The sequence below is a fragment of the Corvus moneduloides genome, chromosome 4 (genome assembly GCF_009650955.1).
Source record: "Corvus moneduloides isolate bCorMon1 chromosome 4, bCorMon1.pri, whole genome shotgun sequence".
NCBI classification, from domain to species: Eukaryota; Metazoa; Chordata; class Aves; order Passeriformes; family Corvidae; genus Corvus; species Corvus moneduloides.
This window is the reverse complement of record NC_045479.1, coordinates 12795105-12811059: the sequence shown is the minus strand read 5'-3', so window position 1 is coordinate 12811059 and position 15955 is coordinate 12795105. Positions and strand designations below refer to the sequence as shown.

Sequence of the window (15955 nt, the reverse complement as noted above, 5' to 3'; positions counted from 1 at the left end):
TCACACATTAATGGCAATGTCTTCTGCCCCTTTTCAGAGTAAAACTATGAGCTGCCCAGAACAAAACCCCAAGAATCTGATGGATTCTGAGAAGGAATTTTCTCAGAGGATGCATGTCTTTTTGCAGGGCATGTGCCTGGGGGGAATAGAAGCCTGAGGGGAACATGAGCACAACTTACAGGATGGAGATGGTCGAGGTTTCATCCTCCTGCACTCCACGGGTGGCCATGAGGGTGTTTTCTCTCTCAACAACATCCCCCCTTTGTGCCTGGTTATTCTATTTTCTGGGTGCATCTTCTCTTCTCTTTGCTATTGAAGCTGGTTTTCAGGATCCAACTATAGGTTCTCTCAGTGAGAGAAAATGAAAGTGTACCGCTGTGGTTTGGATTTTCCCCTCAGCACAGGAGATGCCGCCTTCTTGCCCAGACAAGCAACTCCTACCCTTAGCATATTTTTGAAACACGAAAACACAATGTTCAATACATTTGTGATCTAAGCACTCAGCAGAGAAGTTGGAGGTTCAAGTCCAAGTCCCTGCTTTAAATCAGACAAGGTATTTAAACCCCTCTTGTGTTTAGTGAAGACAAATGCCAAATCAAGCCAGATTTAAGCATGTTGAGGAACATGCTTTCTCTCTTTATTGAATGGTGCCATCATGATCCTAACTGCCCATCTCCAAAAATGTTTCTGGGAAAAAGACAAATGAAGCTCCACTAGACTATTTCATTTGACCATTTCATGCAAAGGACTTTGAAATATCTTTGAATGACTTAAAATGCAGAGCAAAAGGAAAGCATGCAAAGAAGGAATTGTAAAGGGTGATGGCTCCAGCATACCCCAGAAATTCAAGCAGCAGCACATATTCCAGTGTCACATTTTTCCAAAATGCTCTCAAACTGATGTGCCCTTCAGCAGCAGGTAGGGAAGTTTTTTCTAGAAAAGCACAGTTAGCACACCTGGAACTGTAGTCACACACAGGCCAGAAGTTGGCCCACACAGCCAAAAAAACAGACCAAAGTTCTATCAGTGAATTGAGTGCTCCATTTAGCTCCATAATAGCAGTGTGATAGAAAAATATGTTAAAGTCACTGTTTAGTAAAGGGTAAAATTTAACATCAGGAGGGTCTAATAAACAAACTATGCATGTGTAATGAAAGTACCAGCTATGCAAAAATTGACTCTTTCCAGCTGAATCAGTTTAACACTACCAAGTAGTTATTTCTAGATAAATAACCTTTATGCACAGGGGAGCAATGATGAACAGGAGACTCTTTACCTATTTCATCCAAGAGCTGTGTGGGGTGACTCTGCTTTTCCCCACTCTTGTAATCCATAGTGTAAGGCTTTGAATCACAAGAGGGGGGAATTTCATCATCCAGCATGTATGGAGCAAAACAGTCTCAAGGAATATAAAATTCAATCCCAGCAAAGAAACAAGTGAAACACAAAGCAAACAGCATCCAAAGCCATACCAATCAGCACTAACTGGAGTACCAGGCAGCAGTCAGTGCCAGGCTCCTCTTTCACCTGTGGAGCACAGTTAGTTAATCCTTTAGTCACAGCCCCAAAGTGTGACTCAGGAGACCCAAAGTTAATTCTGTTTTTTTTCACTGCACACTTCCTCATATGTGACAGCATTTACGGCACTTGATTTTCTTCCACATCCTGTTTCTGCTTGTCCGTAGGTGAAGGAGCCACGCTGGCTTCTCTCATCTCAAACATTCAGTTTCCAGAAGCAGAGGGGATAGATGAGCAAACACATTAAAGAAATGCTCTGAGATCCAGGATTCCTAATTACCTGGGCACCCTCTGCCCAGCCACAGGCAATGTTACAATGCACACGAGGTGAGGTTGTGCTGCTGGGCACCACACAAAATCAAGCCCTGAACACTTTCTATGCAGAGGTACAAAGACCTCCATCACACTTCTTCTGCTCCTAGAAATTGCAACATCAGCACAAGAGCGTGATACCCTCTGGCTTCTGGTTTTGGAGACATGAAGGTCACTGGGAGCAGCCTCAGCTCAACCACTGCACAGAAGAAAAGCAAACACCTGACAGTGGTGACGGGTCCTTCTTCCCACTAATTAAACAAGACCCACAAGATTGGAATGCTCTTAGGATACAGATTGCCCTTCAGCATTGTGCAGCTGACAAAAGTGCAAAGGTAATCTAATGGTTTGCAAACAAGAGATTTCTAGCACGATTTTCCCAAAAAGCTTTAATTCCAAGCAAAGTGTACAACCAAGTAAAATGAGGGGGGGAGAAAAAAGGAAAAAAATTATAGCAAGAACACTACAAATAGAAAACATGTCTCCAACATTTCCTTAGAAAGGTTAAATAATTAAAAAGAAAGTCCAGAAATTTTAAAGCACTAAAATTAGTGCCACCAACATACCACACTCAGTTTCTACTATCATAACAGCTGGTTTGAAAGTCACCAACGTTGCATTTGGTCTTACAAGATGTAGGCAGAGACTTCTAACACAGCACAGTCCAGTGTTTAATGATATGAATGGGATCTAGGTGCAATATTCTAACCAATAATTCTAACTGACTTTGGTGTGCTTTTCTGAATAATTAACACCTTTCCTGTAACATAGGAACCTTCACTGAAATAATTTTCTTTACAGTTATTCCAACCCTTAATCATCAGCCTGTGGCAGTCCAATGGTGAAGCTGACAAACTCTTCAGTATTTTACTAATTGTTAATGTTTACACACGCTAAAAGTGGAATTTGTACTGTAAGGGGAGGCACAGCTGCCAGCTGCAGTCCACAAAAGAACTGTTTAATAATACAGTCCACTTAGCAATGATAATCAAGGCCAGTGTTTTTAATTCACTCTCCCTTTCATAAATGTGAAATTACAGAATGATTGGTACCGTAACTGGAAGTTCTCCTGCATTTCATAATACATTATTGAAGGTGCTGTCAGTCATTTAACTAATATATCCTACATTTTTTTTCTATATATCTGTTAAATACAGCATTAAAATACCAAAATAAAAAATATAAACTGAGAAATGGGAAGTTCTTACCCGGAGGGTTTGGGACAACCTGCTGCTCTCCAGCTCATCATTTCCTGCTTCCAGGAAATGTACATAATATTTTTGTTAAGCTTTTTTCTCCAGTGAACATTTCTTGTGTAATTTAGCACAACCAATGTGGCATTGGACAACTGGAGGGAAGGTTACTTCCATCCACATGTGGACACAGCCAATAATGATGCACCCCCAAAGCATGAAAAATAGCAAGAAAAGCTTCATAGTTTATTTATAGTTTAACCTTAAGAAAATAATTTTTCTAGTAACATCATCTGCCTCACTCAGCTGCTACCTGGCAACGTGGACACAAAATAAGAGAACTTTACATAGATGAACACCCCACAAGTCAGTTGAGTTAGAAAATGGGAACATCAACAGGCTGAAAGCTGTCCCAACAAAGGGCTCCTCTAAATGCACCCTCAAGCCCAGAGCAGAGCCCTCCACAACTTGGAGCCAACAACCCCACCATTCCTGCAGAAGATCCCTGCACCGGACAGCCAAGGCTACCAACTGGAACCTGAATCCACACCCAAAAAACTCCCCCGAAAAACAATCAACCAACAAAACCAAACAAACCCCAAGAGGGAAAGTTGCTTGCAGGATTGAGGCCAAACAATGCTACTTGGCCTGTTTGTTGACAGCTTTGCAGTCCCAACACAGATGGAAGAGCCAAACTTAGTTCTCCCCTTTCCACACCTGAGGAACTCAAAAGAAAATGTTCATTGCAATTATGCACATAGTGCTCTTTACATCAGGAGAAGCCATGAATGTTTAAGACTTCCTCTTTCGGGAGCACAAAGCTTTAGATCAGAAAAAAACAAGTTGTGTGGCTTTTCCTCAAAAGGTTATTTAATCTCCGCTTCTTCCTCGTCTTCAAGAGCATCTACGTGTTTATATTGTTTCCAGGCCTTTAAATTACATTGTTTGAGAATGGCTCCTAGTTGATTCCCGGGCCCCACTTCATACGTGTAAGGAAATTCTGTTCCTTGCTTTCTTTCGTACACTGAGTGCATGGTCTGCTCCCACAGAACAGGTGACACCACCTGCTTCACTAACAGCTTCTGAATGTGCTTTGAGTGCATGTACTTTTTGCCATCAACATTGGAATACACACAGAGCAGTGGTTTCTGAATCTCAATCGATTTTAGGACTTCAGCCAGTGGCTCTACTGCTGGTTCCATAAGTCTGGTATGAAAAGCCCCACTGACTGGAAGCATTTTTGCACGTTTAAAATAATATTTTCGGGCATTCTCCTGCAAAAACTCCAAAGCCTATAAAAGAGAGAGAGAAGTGAGTCTTGCACAGCAAAGGTTTTCTCAGTCACCCCACAAGAATCACCTCATCGGACTTACTGTGATAAAGGGATTCCTTTCCCTACCCAGCAACTGAACACATGCTGGGAAAAAAAGCCCCACAGAGCAAATACTTTTGTTTGGACAAACTAAGGCTGTATGTAACACCCACACAGAGTGCAAAGTAAAAGTTTTTAAAAAGTGAAATGCTCAGTTCAACTGAAGGAATAGTTATTCTGAAGCAATACCTGTAAGTGTCCTGCAATGACTCTGCTGTCTGGAAACAAATAGTTTGAAACTGTGCACACGGGGTTCTCTATACCCAGCGATTCACAGTGTTTACGGGCTTCCAGGCAGGCAAATTTGTAATTTGCCTCTCGCCGACCGACAACCGAGAGCATTCCACTGGGGACAGCTTCCGACGCCTTTTGCATGGCTTCGGCGCGCACTTTCACCGCGTACAGCGCTACGGAGAGAAACAGAGATGCTGCGTGAATGTGAGCGCGGGCACCTGCGCGCAAGAAAGGGCAGTTGTTCACTCTCGTGAAACGTCAATGCTTTTAATGCCGTATTACACGTTAAAGCGAACAGTGGAAGTAAAAAGTAAATTTTGTCTTCTAATTAAAAATTAAAGCGGGAAGGACACAGTGATAACAGGCAATGCTTTGGAAACAGCATGGGCCCGGGCTGGGAGATCCTAGCAGCGAGCTCCGCACGTCCCCCAGGCACCTTCGGCAAAGCCCAGGGCTCCAGCGAAGACCAGCGCCGCGAACTCCCCCACGCTGTAGCCGGCGGCCGCCACGCAGCGCTCCACCACCTGCGGGGACACAGAGCCGAGCGGCGCCTCAGCCGCACCGCGGGGCAGGCCCGAGGCGCCGCCGCCCCGACCCCCACCCGGCCCCGCCGCGGCCCCTCACTTCAGGCTGCAGGTGGTTGAGCTTCTCCACGGCGGCCAGGGAGGCGACGAACACGGCGGGCTGGCAGTGCTGGGTGCGGTCCAGCGCGTCCCGCGGCCCCTCCAGGCAGAGGGAGAGCAGGTCGTAGCCCAGCACCTTCTCGGCCAGGCGGTACATGTCCCGCACGCCGGGGTACCGCTGCAGCCCGCGGCACATCCCCACGAACTGGCTGCCCTGCCCGGGGAAGAGCAGCACCGTGCCCTCCCGGGGGCATCGCCGCTCCCGCCTCGCCGCCGCCGCGTCCGGCTCCTCGGCCTCCACCGAAGTCTGCAGGAGGTCGCTCAGGGTCGCCGCCCGGTCCCCAGCGCCGGGGCGGGAGCTGCCCCACCGCCGCGCAGCGCCGCGGAGGCCGCCGCGCCCGCTGCAGCCACCAAGCCGCCATGGCGCCGCGGCCCAGCCGCCCATGGCCGCCGCCCGGGAACGGGCGTTGCCACGGGAACGGGGCGGCCCCCGCCGGCAGCCGCTGCCGGGCCGGGCGCCGGCAGAGGGACGGGAAGGGAGGGAGGGAGGGAACGAGAGAGGCCGCTCGGGCCGCCCCGGCGCCCGCCGCCCTCAGCCCCGCGCGCCGCCCTGGGCCCGGCCCGCGCCAGGCGCCTGCACCCGCCCAGTGCCGAGAGCCCGCCCCGGGGCGGGGGAGCCCGCGCGGTCCCGGGGGCGGTGCTTCGCTCCCCCGGCAGAGCAGGCGCTACCGGCGGCAGCAGCAGCGCGGGAGAGGAGGAGAGGGAGGTAACGCTGGCGCTGCCCGCGGCACGGCTCGGGATGGGACGGGAAGGGGAGCCCGAGGGGCGGCGCAGCCCCGCAGCGGGGCCCGGCTGCCTCGCCGGAGGGGCCGCCTGACCCCGCCCCAGCCCCCGCGCGGGTCCCGGCCCTTCCGCAGCGCTGCCGCCGCCGGGACCCCGCCGCGCCCCGGGCGCCCTCGGCTCCCCCGCGGGTTGGCGGAGCGCGTTGAGGGGGGCGATCCCGCTCCCTGCTGCCGGCGACAGGCCCGTGCTGGCCAGCCGGATCCCCCGGGCGGGACGGGACCTGCGGCGCTGGATGGAGGCGGGCGGGGCGGCTCACGGGCGGAGAGGACTTGGGCAAACACTCACGACTCTTCCGTGCAGGCGTTTAGCATGGAAAGTGCTTTAAAAAAAAAAAAAAAAGGAACCAAGCTAGGCAGTTTATTCTTAATTTTCGTCCGGCACACGAGTTTTTCAGTGGTTCACAGCTGTGCGCGCACAGCAGAAAGGCAGAACCCTTCCTCTGCTCTCACGGGGACCGGCGGCTCTGCCGCGCACACGGGGCACATTCGCTCTCCCCACTCGGGAGAAGTTTTCACGCTGCTGTTTTACTAAAGGTATCTTCCTTCAGTGTCGCTGAGGAACATTTTTTCATTCAGGGTGAAAGAAAGGGCTTTGGTTTTAACTCTGAGTTTTCGAGTGATGCTGATAAAGCAGCCCAAAATGCACTGTGATCTAATTTGAGCGTTCAACGGTCAGATTATTTTTTACAAAGTGAAAGTTGCCGTGCCGGAGTTGCAATTGTGTAACGAGTTTGCACGAAGTAAGGTTATGAAACAGTATCAAGCATTGAGTCGGAGCAGCTCAGTAAAAGACACCGTGTAAGTACAACTCGGGAGAAGGAAAATGTGTCACAACAGCAAGAAATTACGTTGACTTTTTATTTGGGCCAATTCGAAAGGATCACGGTGTGCAGGTTTTCCTCAGTTTTCTATTCTCTGTGTTATTTTGTAAGATGATTTCTTCCATTTTTGTCAGCCTCCAGGTAAAATACCTGGAAAAGCCAGTGACCTTCTCAAATTAGCTGAAATATATGGGCAGTAACATAGGAGATATATGACAGCCCGTGGCTGCCTCTACCTGTAACATAAGTGTCAACGAGAAGAGACTGAGCAGTAAATGGCAAATTATCCTAGCAAAGATCTTGCTCCAGTATGCATTTCAGTTCCCTGCATGTGAATAAATCAGATTTATTTGCACAACTTGTGCTCTGCCACTTCGAAAGAAGTGTAACCTGGGCAGTGAGATTTTTTGTTTCCATCTGTACACCTTGCATTAAAGTCTTCAATAAATACCATAGTTTTATTTTTAATTCTAAACATATATTATAAACATATGTTATACACTTATTATTTATTTATATTCTATAACATTTATTGTTTGAAGTGTCTCTATTACTTGAGATTAGATAGCAAAGATAAGCCTGCCTTTTTTTTTGTGGTAGCCGTATTCTTTGTCAGAGACTGTGACATAAATTTGATTTTAGTGTTGCAGCTTCCCAGGAATTAAAACCACAACATACATAAATAGTTTATCAATATAAATTATGTTATCTTTAATTTTTCAGACAGCTGTCTTGGGAAGAAGCCTTTTTCCTGGGCAAAATTTGCATGCTGCCCCTCAGACCTGGGCAGAGCCTTATCTGCCCTCAAAAAGATGTATGGTAGAGGGTGAGAGGGAGAGTATGTGTCTTGGGGTCCATGGTATGGTCCCAGCTTTGTCAGTCCATCTCCAAACAGTGGGCACTGGGAACACCAGGGCTTTGAGGGTGATTTAGCCCTGCTGGGAGATTTTCCTTTGTGTTTTTAATGCGATTTTTAAGCCCCATGTGATTGGATAGCCAGCCCCAAGCTGCACAAGAATGGAACTAGTCAGAAGTTTTATCAGCACAGGGGTATATAAAAATGGGATGAAAGCAATTCTCCTACCTTCCTTCTCCTTCCTGCTGACAGAGTGCTCCAAGGAGGGAAAGGCATCTGTCTTTCAGAGACCTTCTCAAGGCAAAGAAGTGTTTTAGTTCATTTTTCATCAGGCTGAAGCAACCCAGCTGCTCTGTCATGATATATCTAATCCCACCTACAGAGCATCCCATCCCTTTCTTTGGGTGCACAGTGGTTGTTCCAGAAAGAGGACACAGAATGTTTCTGTTTGTTTTTTTTTCATGTTATGCCACCATAGAAAAACAACAGAGAGAAGCCTATTAGGCAGCAAGTTTAACTATTGGGGTTTTTTCCCCCCTTTATTTCTCCTTTTACTTTATGTAGTTGGAACCAACTTTGGGTACGTTTTGAATACCTAGAAAAATTAATCTAACATATATGTCAAAGCAAAGTGGCCTAGTGCAGCCCTCACTGCACTGCTGAAACTGCCTGAAGTCACACTAGGGCTAAGCAGAAAAGGGGCAGCACGATGAAGAATATGTTGCAGGGCAGAAATAAGAAGTGGAAAAGAAGTAAACAAGTTAAGTGTGTGTGAGAAGAAAATATTTCCAGCCTTGGTGGTCCTTAGAGGCAGATATCTGCTGGGTACGCTGCAAATATCATCCACACACATCCAGCATTCTTCAGTATGAAAATGAGGGTGCAAGAACATTGTGCAACTCGCCCTGGAGCTGGGATGTGATTGGGAAAGTAGTTATTATTTCTAGGTTGAGTAATACTGCTGCAGCCAGTGGGGCTGTGTTAGCAAGTCTGTGTTAAGTTCTCACCAATTCATTTCAGATCATCAGCTACACACTGAAAGGAAGGCAGGGCTGATGAACCTCTGTGGTTACATTACTTTTAGAAAATGTACAAGGTGTTCTGTAAACATTGCACAGCTCTTGTAGTGCACAGGTAAGCAAAGACTGCAGCACTGGCCACTGCACAGACTCTCCAGTGCATCCTTGCCTTTTACTCATTCTCTTGCTAAACACCTACATCAGGTAACCAGAGACAGACACACGTGGCTTCTTCCATAATCAGCTAATGCTGTTTTCTGAGTTACCTATGCTTTTAATGGAAAATTGATACTAGTATTTAATTTCTTGGGAATGGAAACACAGGAACTCCCACTGCTGATGGACAGCTGTGGTCTTGCTGCCAGCACATCTTGCTGCATGGTTTCGTTCCTCTTTCTCCTTGCAAGACAGAGTGTTTTGCCATGCTTGGGAAATCCTGAGAGATGCTATTGGAAAACACAGCACATAATTAATTAGTAGTAACAGTAGTTAGAAGACTGGGACACCAACATTCAATTCCAGCCAGTATGTTCAATCTCGTCATTTCCATTTCCTCCCCTTTGCTGTGCCTGAGTGACTTCACTTCTCTCATTTCTTTGCTTTGTGCCTTCCCTGTTTCTATTTGCCTGCCTGGTTTTCTTTCTCTGAAGAATTATTTCAGTATTCTTCCTCCAACATACATGGGTACATCATTTATTCACTAATGACTGCAGCAGAGCAGTATTGTTTCAATTTTATAGTATTTAGCACTTTCAGCTTACAGAACACTTTCAGACTTTCTTCCCTGGGGGGAAGCTGACAGAACCGTTGACAAAGTCCAGCTGCTGACTGCTGCAATGAAACTACCCTTATATTGTTAACATCCAAATAAAGGATTAAGCCCTTTGGGTTCTTGCTTACCACTTTTGAAAAATACTATTTGGCAGCCATGCTGGAGTTGCACATATAACAGCACATGTGGAGAGCTAATCCTGGCCTCTCTGTAGGCAAAGCAAAAGGGTTAAAAATTAGTGAGATCTTATTAACTTTAAATTTCTAACTTAACCTTTGGGAATTACTCATCTGAAGGCAGCCAAAGAGAATCATTGTACTCGGAGCTCTTGTTCCCATCACACCTTGTTGCTCCTGCACATGGCAATTGCTTCACATCCCAGTAAAAGCAGAGCCTTTCATGCTGTCAGTGGGGATGACAAGTAGTGCACACAGCAGCTGACAGCCTTCTTCCTGGGAAATAACAGCACAGATCTAAGTGCAGGAGAACAGGGGTACTCTTCTGCTCCATTTAAGATGCTTCCTTGTGAGTAGAATCCCCTAGGCAGGAAGTATGGCAGCAATGAGCCCAGCAGATGTTTTCCTCCCTCTCTTGTCCATCCTCCACCCAAGACCTAACTGATCCTATGACAGCAGAGTACCACATTGTTCTCTCTTTTCTCCTCCCCAGCCTCAGTTCTGAATTCTTCCCTGATTAACTTTTTTTCCACCCATTCAGTCTTGTTCTGTTTTTGACCTTGACTTGTGTCTCTTTGATGGCTGTCTGCTGCCTTTTTTGTGTGTATTTCTATTCATTGCTGACTTCCCCCCAAGCCCAAAGCCCAGGCCTGCCTGCCCTTTCTTGTTTACCCCTATCAACCTTTCTCATCCTGAGTGCCTTACCAGTCCATCCATGCTCAGTTTGCCTTCAAAACTCTGCTCTGCTTCTATCACCACTATTTCTCTCAATCCCATGCAAACGGCATTGTGGTCCCAGTCACTGAAATCTCACATTAAACCTGTGTGGCTGAATGGGCAGAGCCCTGAGTGCAGGGACAAAAACCATAATGTAAGAGCTCCCTTGCTGCCCGAGCTCACCCTGATCTCCAAACAGAAATTCACTGGGTCAGAGCTGTGACAATGAAACGTCATCTGTGCCATTTCCTATCGGTTTAAGCACATCTGTCACAAGTAGGATTTCCTCTTCCCCACTCCCTGCCTCCTCATCCCAGCAGTCATGATTATAGCAATAGAAGCTTTGAAATCCAGGGAAAGACAACAGGTAAGACAATATCAATATGGCACTTTTCTCTGACAAGCCTCTGAAATGCCCATTGATCTAAAACTTTCTTTTCTCCACTGGGCCTTCTGTAGTTGTTCTTTCCCCACTGCTGCAATCATTCTTAACATAATCTCTCTCCTGCGTAACAGATGAACAGGAATTGGGTGTATTTGCTTACTGTATATTTGAAAAAAACATCTTTCAGTTCTGCCCTTTTTTTTATTGTAGCTCTAATGTTTACATTTTAGTAAACTAAGCACAGCTCTTCTGTAGCATTTGGCTTTTGGCCAGAAAATCTGCAATGAAGCTTTTTCCTCCTTCCTTGCTTGCTGGTTTGCCTGCTGCCTGTACCCTAACTAAAGCAGCATGGCCTAGCAGCAAGGCATTACTTAGCCCTACTTGTGTAGGCAAATTTAATGGGCTTGGCAGATACAATTGCTGCAAGTGATTGAATGCTTCATGAAGGAGCCAAAGGTGTCCTCCCCATGTATCCAGATCGCCTTCCCTGTTGAGCAAAACATCGTTTAAGTATTTACTTCCCATTGTCCTCCCTGGTGTTTGTTTTCCATGTCGGCTTCTCAAGTGTCTGCTGCTGATTCTCATCCCTGTGACTCCCACTGAGCATCCTGCAGACAACACATCCCATTATTTTGCCTGAGCACAGGAAAGCACATGCTCTTTTCTTCCTTGGCTCTGCCATTTCATTGAGGGCTTTTTGGTGAATACAGAAATACACACTTCTTACTGCATTTATTTATTTTCCAAGTGCAGTTGATATACTATCAAACTGCTTTATTCCTCTGGCATACTTATGGGTGAGGATATTTCTGTAGGTAAAATTCAGTATTCTTAGTGCACTCAGCTGAGAGGGAAGTTAAAGGCCCCACTTCCCACTGGCTTCCCCATTCCCCAGGGACAGAGTCCTTTACAGGTGTATTGGTACAAGATCCTTTAATTTCAGCTGCAGTGTCTCTCAGTGACAAGACGAGGCTGTGGATCAGATCTGACATGCATATTTTTAAAATCTGTTAAAAATAGCAACTTTTGCAGTTGCTTTTTAAAATGTCTCTGCCAATCAATGTTTGGTTTTGTTTCAGGTTCACTGTCTCAATGGAAGTACCAGCCTGGGCCCCAGCAGTAGGTTTTACACTCCTGCCCCATGCAGGAGGACTTTTAGGAAGCAGTATAATCAAAAGAGAAATCCCAACATGGTATGAAACTCTACAGAAGCCATCCTGGTGTCCACCTAACTGGGTGTTTGCTCCTGTTTGGGGAACTCTCTATACAACTATGGGGTATGTTTTTCACATTGTATTAAGGCACTTACCTGATCTCAAAGTTGCTTTTTGTATAATGCTAGACTAGAGAACTATGACTGTACTCCTGTGGCTGTATGTTTGTAAGAAACTGTGTCAAGCTGCCTGTTTATCAGGTAAAAACATGTTTTGGGAGTTGTGTGTGGGTTTGATAGGACATTTTGTATGCGGTATCCACATCAAAAGCAGGAGCTTGAAAAGCCATTAATTTGCTTTCCTCATTCATTCTGAGGGGAAGACCTGCCAAGCTGGAAATAGTGGAGCAAGGCAGCATTGGGATTTCTTCTAAGTATGTCCTACAGTAGTTTTAGGAAAATTTAAAAAGGGGGGGGGGGGGGAGGGGAAATTAGGAAAGAACTGTTGTAACAGAGCTCAATAATGCAGTGGATGAAACTGAATGCTAGATTGGCACGCCCACATTCTCTCATTTTGGTTTCATTTTCTTTCCAGAAAAGCTTTGTAATTTTTATAGCCTCATGTCCTGTCCCTCTCCACCAGTATTCTCTTTCCTTTCTCCTCATACAGACTGCACTTTTTAACTTATTTAAGTGGAATACTTGTGTATTTCAAGAGTTAGCATTTGAATGAGATCATTACTGGCTTGTGAATACAAACATGCCTTTTATCAAGGAGAAAAGAGCTGGGTGGCTTTTCCAGCTTCCTTCAAGCTGATTGCACAATCTGTAACCCTGTGTCTGGATTCCTCATCACAAATTTGGGTAGCAGGTTAAATACCTTTAAAAAGTCCAAATTGTGACAGCTTATCAGTTATTTTGGTAACAGCAGAATCAGTTTATCTGAACCTGGATGGTCTTGGTTGTGTATTATACATCCAGCCCAGTGAAAAGATCATACTTAGTACCAGCCTTTTCTTCTCTAATCCGTCATGCACACATTCCTTGAATGACCAAGACATTTCATTCCTCCAGAATCTCTTGAATATATGGAAAGCAACAAATAAATCAAAGCAAGATTTAATAAGCTTACCTTCCTTTCTTGACACTTAGCTTCCTAGACTTGTACATCATGGTCTTGGTCTGAAGTTGAAGTGAGATGTATGAACAAGTGCAAGTCCACACTGTGCTTTAGAAATCACTTAGGAAACTGAAGTTTCTAATGCTTACCCTGCCCCAACTTTCTTTTATTTTCATTATTCTCTGCAATTAAACTGCCAAAATAGCAAAGCTGCATTGTTCAGTCCCTGTGAAAGTAATGAAAGTGACTAAAGGGTTCTTCCTGCTCCCCATACTCAACTGTGCTTTGGGATCCCACTCAATGCCATTCATTTCATCCACTTAAAAACTGGGGTTTGATTTATTTTTTTTTTTAAATCTTTAAAGCACCATGTCCCAGTACCAAAACAAAGTTTCTTCACTATTTGTATCTCTTAGACTTGTTTCCATTTCAACATGGCATTCTCTTTTAAGACTGAAATGCTGTAGGTTATCTGCTTCTATGCACTTAGAAGTGAGAACTCTGGCATGACTGGGAATTTTTCTCTCTCCATGTTGTTATCCAGAGCAGCTGATCAAGCCTGCGCTGTCAGTTACTCTGCCAAGTTGTGCCTGGATATCTAGATTTTCCAAATTAATCTAGACCCTAGCACTGAGTTATTTCATTTGATCAAGAATGTGTGGTAGCTTTAAGCAGTGTAGTGAATGACACTTCACCTTTGCTTTTCTGCAGATACGGCTCCTACCTGGTGTGGGAGGAACTGGGGGGCTTCAACGAAAAGTCAGTGGTTCCTCTGGGTCTGTATGCAGGAAACCTGGCATTAAACTGGGCATGGACTCCAATATTTTTTGGAGCTCACAAAATGGGATGGGTAAGTGGAAAACTAAGTTTCTGAACCAAAGGCTGCTACATTAACAAGTTATTAGCGTGAAAGGTTTGTGTCATAATCTTTTCTCCCTGAAAATGGGTCTGAATACAGAATATGGCTTGCAGAAATTTTCTAGAATTCTCTTTAATGCATGCCAGCAGCCACCTGAGAGAACTTACAGATCTAGACCATCCTTAAATGGATAGATTTCAAACAGCTCTTTTCTGCCAGCTTTTGGTAAGAGCTTTGTGTGACCAGAAAACGTAAAGATGTATGCCTTACTGCAATTCCTAGATCTCTCTGGCAAACAGCAGTGATAAGCAGCTTATTGTAACATTATTCAGGTGATCAACACCCTGTTTAGAAAAGACTAATTTTCTGCAGCTCTCTGAAGAGAAACTGCTTGTCTCAAAATGAAGAACTGGTAATAAAAAAATTAAAATATTTGCCTGGTTCTCTAGCTGCACATGCAATGCTGTAAGAAAGACTGCAGTCCATCACAGATTCATTCACACCTGATCTCTTCAGGCAGCATGAACAAACTGGACAAATCTGCTTGCTCCAAGTCACACTGGGAAGTGTCTCACTGCCCACTAAAGAGGGTAGGGGTGAGAGACTTCATTCTCCCTCTCTGCTCCCAGCTGTAATGCCCTTTCTTGTACTTGCATTGTTTTATGACTTGAAGTGGTTTGTAACTCAGCTGAAGTCTATCATCTTTTTCTGCTGGCTGGTTTTCTGAGAAGGATTTAACTCCCAGATGGATAGAACAGGTGCCAGAGCTAGGTGGAAAGTGACACACAGACTGTGGAGTCAAGGAAATGCAACAAGTAAAAACAACACTAACCACCTTCTGTGTTTCAGGGGTTGGTGACTCTCCTGCTTACAACTGGTACAGCAACAGCTACGGCTGCTTCCTGGTATAACATCAACAAAACAGCAGCGTATTTGATGGTTCCTTATTTAGCTTGGCTAAGCTTGGCTTCTGCACTCAATTATCGGATCTGGAAGGACAATCGCAACAAGAAAAAACCTGAATAAGCAGTTTTCAGCCAAAACCACTTTTTTCCCACAATAATTTTTTATATAAAGTTATGGCCTTATTTTATTTTTAGCTGAACTACTTCTACCATTAATTTTCTAATTACAAGGTGACAAAACAAATAGACCTTTATTAGGCAAGCCACAAAGGGGTGTATGCCTAACTGGGTTTTATAGTAAACTAAAAGAAAGTCTCGATTGCAAAGTGATTAAGTGCCATATTACAGCATTGTATGTTACACAACAGCAGCATTTTAACTGTTACCAGAAGAAAGCAGGAACTCAAACTTCCTTATGTTCAGAGGAAGAAATCCAGCCACACACTAACAGAGTTTCCAGAAAGGTGTTCCTGACAGTGACAGGTGTGATTGTAGCCTGAATCTTTGATGTTTACCACTAGGCACAGTGCTTTTGTGCTATGATATGTCCCACTACATCCACCAGATATTTGTCTTCTGGTCATTGTACTCTGGAAACGTTTTAAGACAAGCTCTTTTTAACAGTTTGTGCCTTCCCACTTTGAAGGGCTGTACACACATTCAGCTAAATGCATTAAACTACATGTAAACTTTCTAACCTTGTTCCTTGCTGGTATCATTATTAATTTGTTTTGAGCAGAAAAACACTGAAGGCAGCAGGATGCTACAGCCTCAAGGACAGCCCCTTCATCTCTTCTCACCTTTGCAATGGCCAAGACAAACCAGGAAATTCAGAGCACCTGTAAAGAAACTGTGAGAACCCAGTCATAACATCTCTTTAATCGAATTTACATAAACAGTCCAAAGCTGTTTGGGTTCCCCTGAGCAGGAGGCCAGCACAGTGCGAGCATCACTTCTGGCTGTGCAATCCTGCTCTCCCTTCTGCCCCACCTGCACAGACTGGATTTTCCTTAGATTATTTCTCCAGCCTATGCTCCAGTCAGTGGATCAAAGCAGGTTTCTGCAGACCAGCCTGATA

At 45.2% G+C, this 15955-nt stretch overlaps 2 protein-coding genes across 3 annotated transcripts; one reads left to right on the top strand and one right to left on the bottom strand.

Moving 5' to 3' along the window:
- Positions 1 to 600: 600 nt before the first annotated feature.
- Positions 601 to 5800, bottom strand: MCAT (malonyl-CoA-acyl carrier protein transacylase). The gene is made up of 4 exons (XM_032107586.1): positions 5254 to 5800; positions 5066 to 5153; positions 4585 to 4802; positions 601 to 4315 (listed from the first exon to the last, which is right to left on the bottom strand). The coding sequence occupies exons 1-4, from the start codon at positions 5695 to 5697 to the stop codon at positions 3890 to 3892; spliced, it is 1176 nt and encodes a 391-aa protein (XP_031963477.1). The 5' UTR covers positions 5698 to 5800; the 3' UTR covers positions 601 to 3889.
- Positions 5801 to 5924: 124 nt separating this feature from the next.
- TSPO (translocator protein) lies at positions 5925 to 15574 on the top strand. 2 transcript variants are annotated; one of them, XM_032107587.1, is made up of 4 exons: positions 5925 to 6018; positions 11920 to 12117; positions 13825 to 13963; positions 14822 to 15574. In XM_032107587.1, exons 2-4 carry the CDS (start codon positions 11933 to 11935, stop codon positions 14996 to 14998), a joined length of 501 nt encoding a protein of 166 aa, XP_031963478.1. In that variant the 5' UTR covers positions 5925 to 6018; positions 11920 to 11932; the 3' UTR covers positions 14999 to 15574. The 2 variants fall into 2 exon arrangements, with proteins under 2 accessions (XP_031963478.1, XP_031963479.1); XM_032107588.1 differs by lacking the exon at positions 5925 to 6018 and adding an exon at positions 6487 to 6892.
- Positions 15575 to 15955: the final 381 nt, after the last annotated feature.

What these genes read in the sequence shown, in the direction of transcription:
- MCAT (XM_032107586.1), bottom strand. Translation starts at nt 5,697, where the DNA reads ATGGGCGGCTGGGCCGCGGCGCCATGGCGGCTTGGTGGCTGCAGCGGG. An exon ending in TCAACCACCTGCAGCCTGAA is followed by an intron (nt 5,154 to 5,253) that starts GTGAGGGGCCGC and finishes GTGTCCCCGCAG; the next exon opens with GTGGTGGAGCGCTGCGTGGC. An exon ending in TCATTGCAGGACACTTACAG is followed by an intron (nt 4,316 to 4,584) that starts GTATTGCTTCAG and finishes TCTCTTTTATAG; the next exon opens with GCTTTGGAGTTTTTGCAGGA.
- TSPO (XM_032107588.1), top strand. Translation starts at nt 6,843, where the DNA reads ATGAAACAGTATCAAGCATTGAGTCGGAGCAGCTCAGTAAAAGACACC. An exon ending in AGCTCAGTAAAAGACACCGT is followed by an intron (nt 6,893 to 11,919) that starts GTAAGTACAACT and finishes GTTTTGTTTCAG; the next exon opens with GTTCACTGTCTCAATGGAAG. An exon ending in ACTCTCTATACAACTATGGG is followed by an intron (nt 12,118 to 13,824) that starts GTATGTTTTTCA and finishes GCTTTTCTGCAG; the next exon opens with ATACGGCTCCTACCTGGTGT.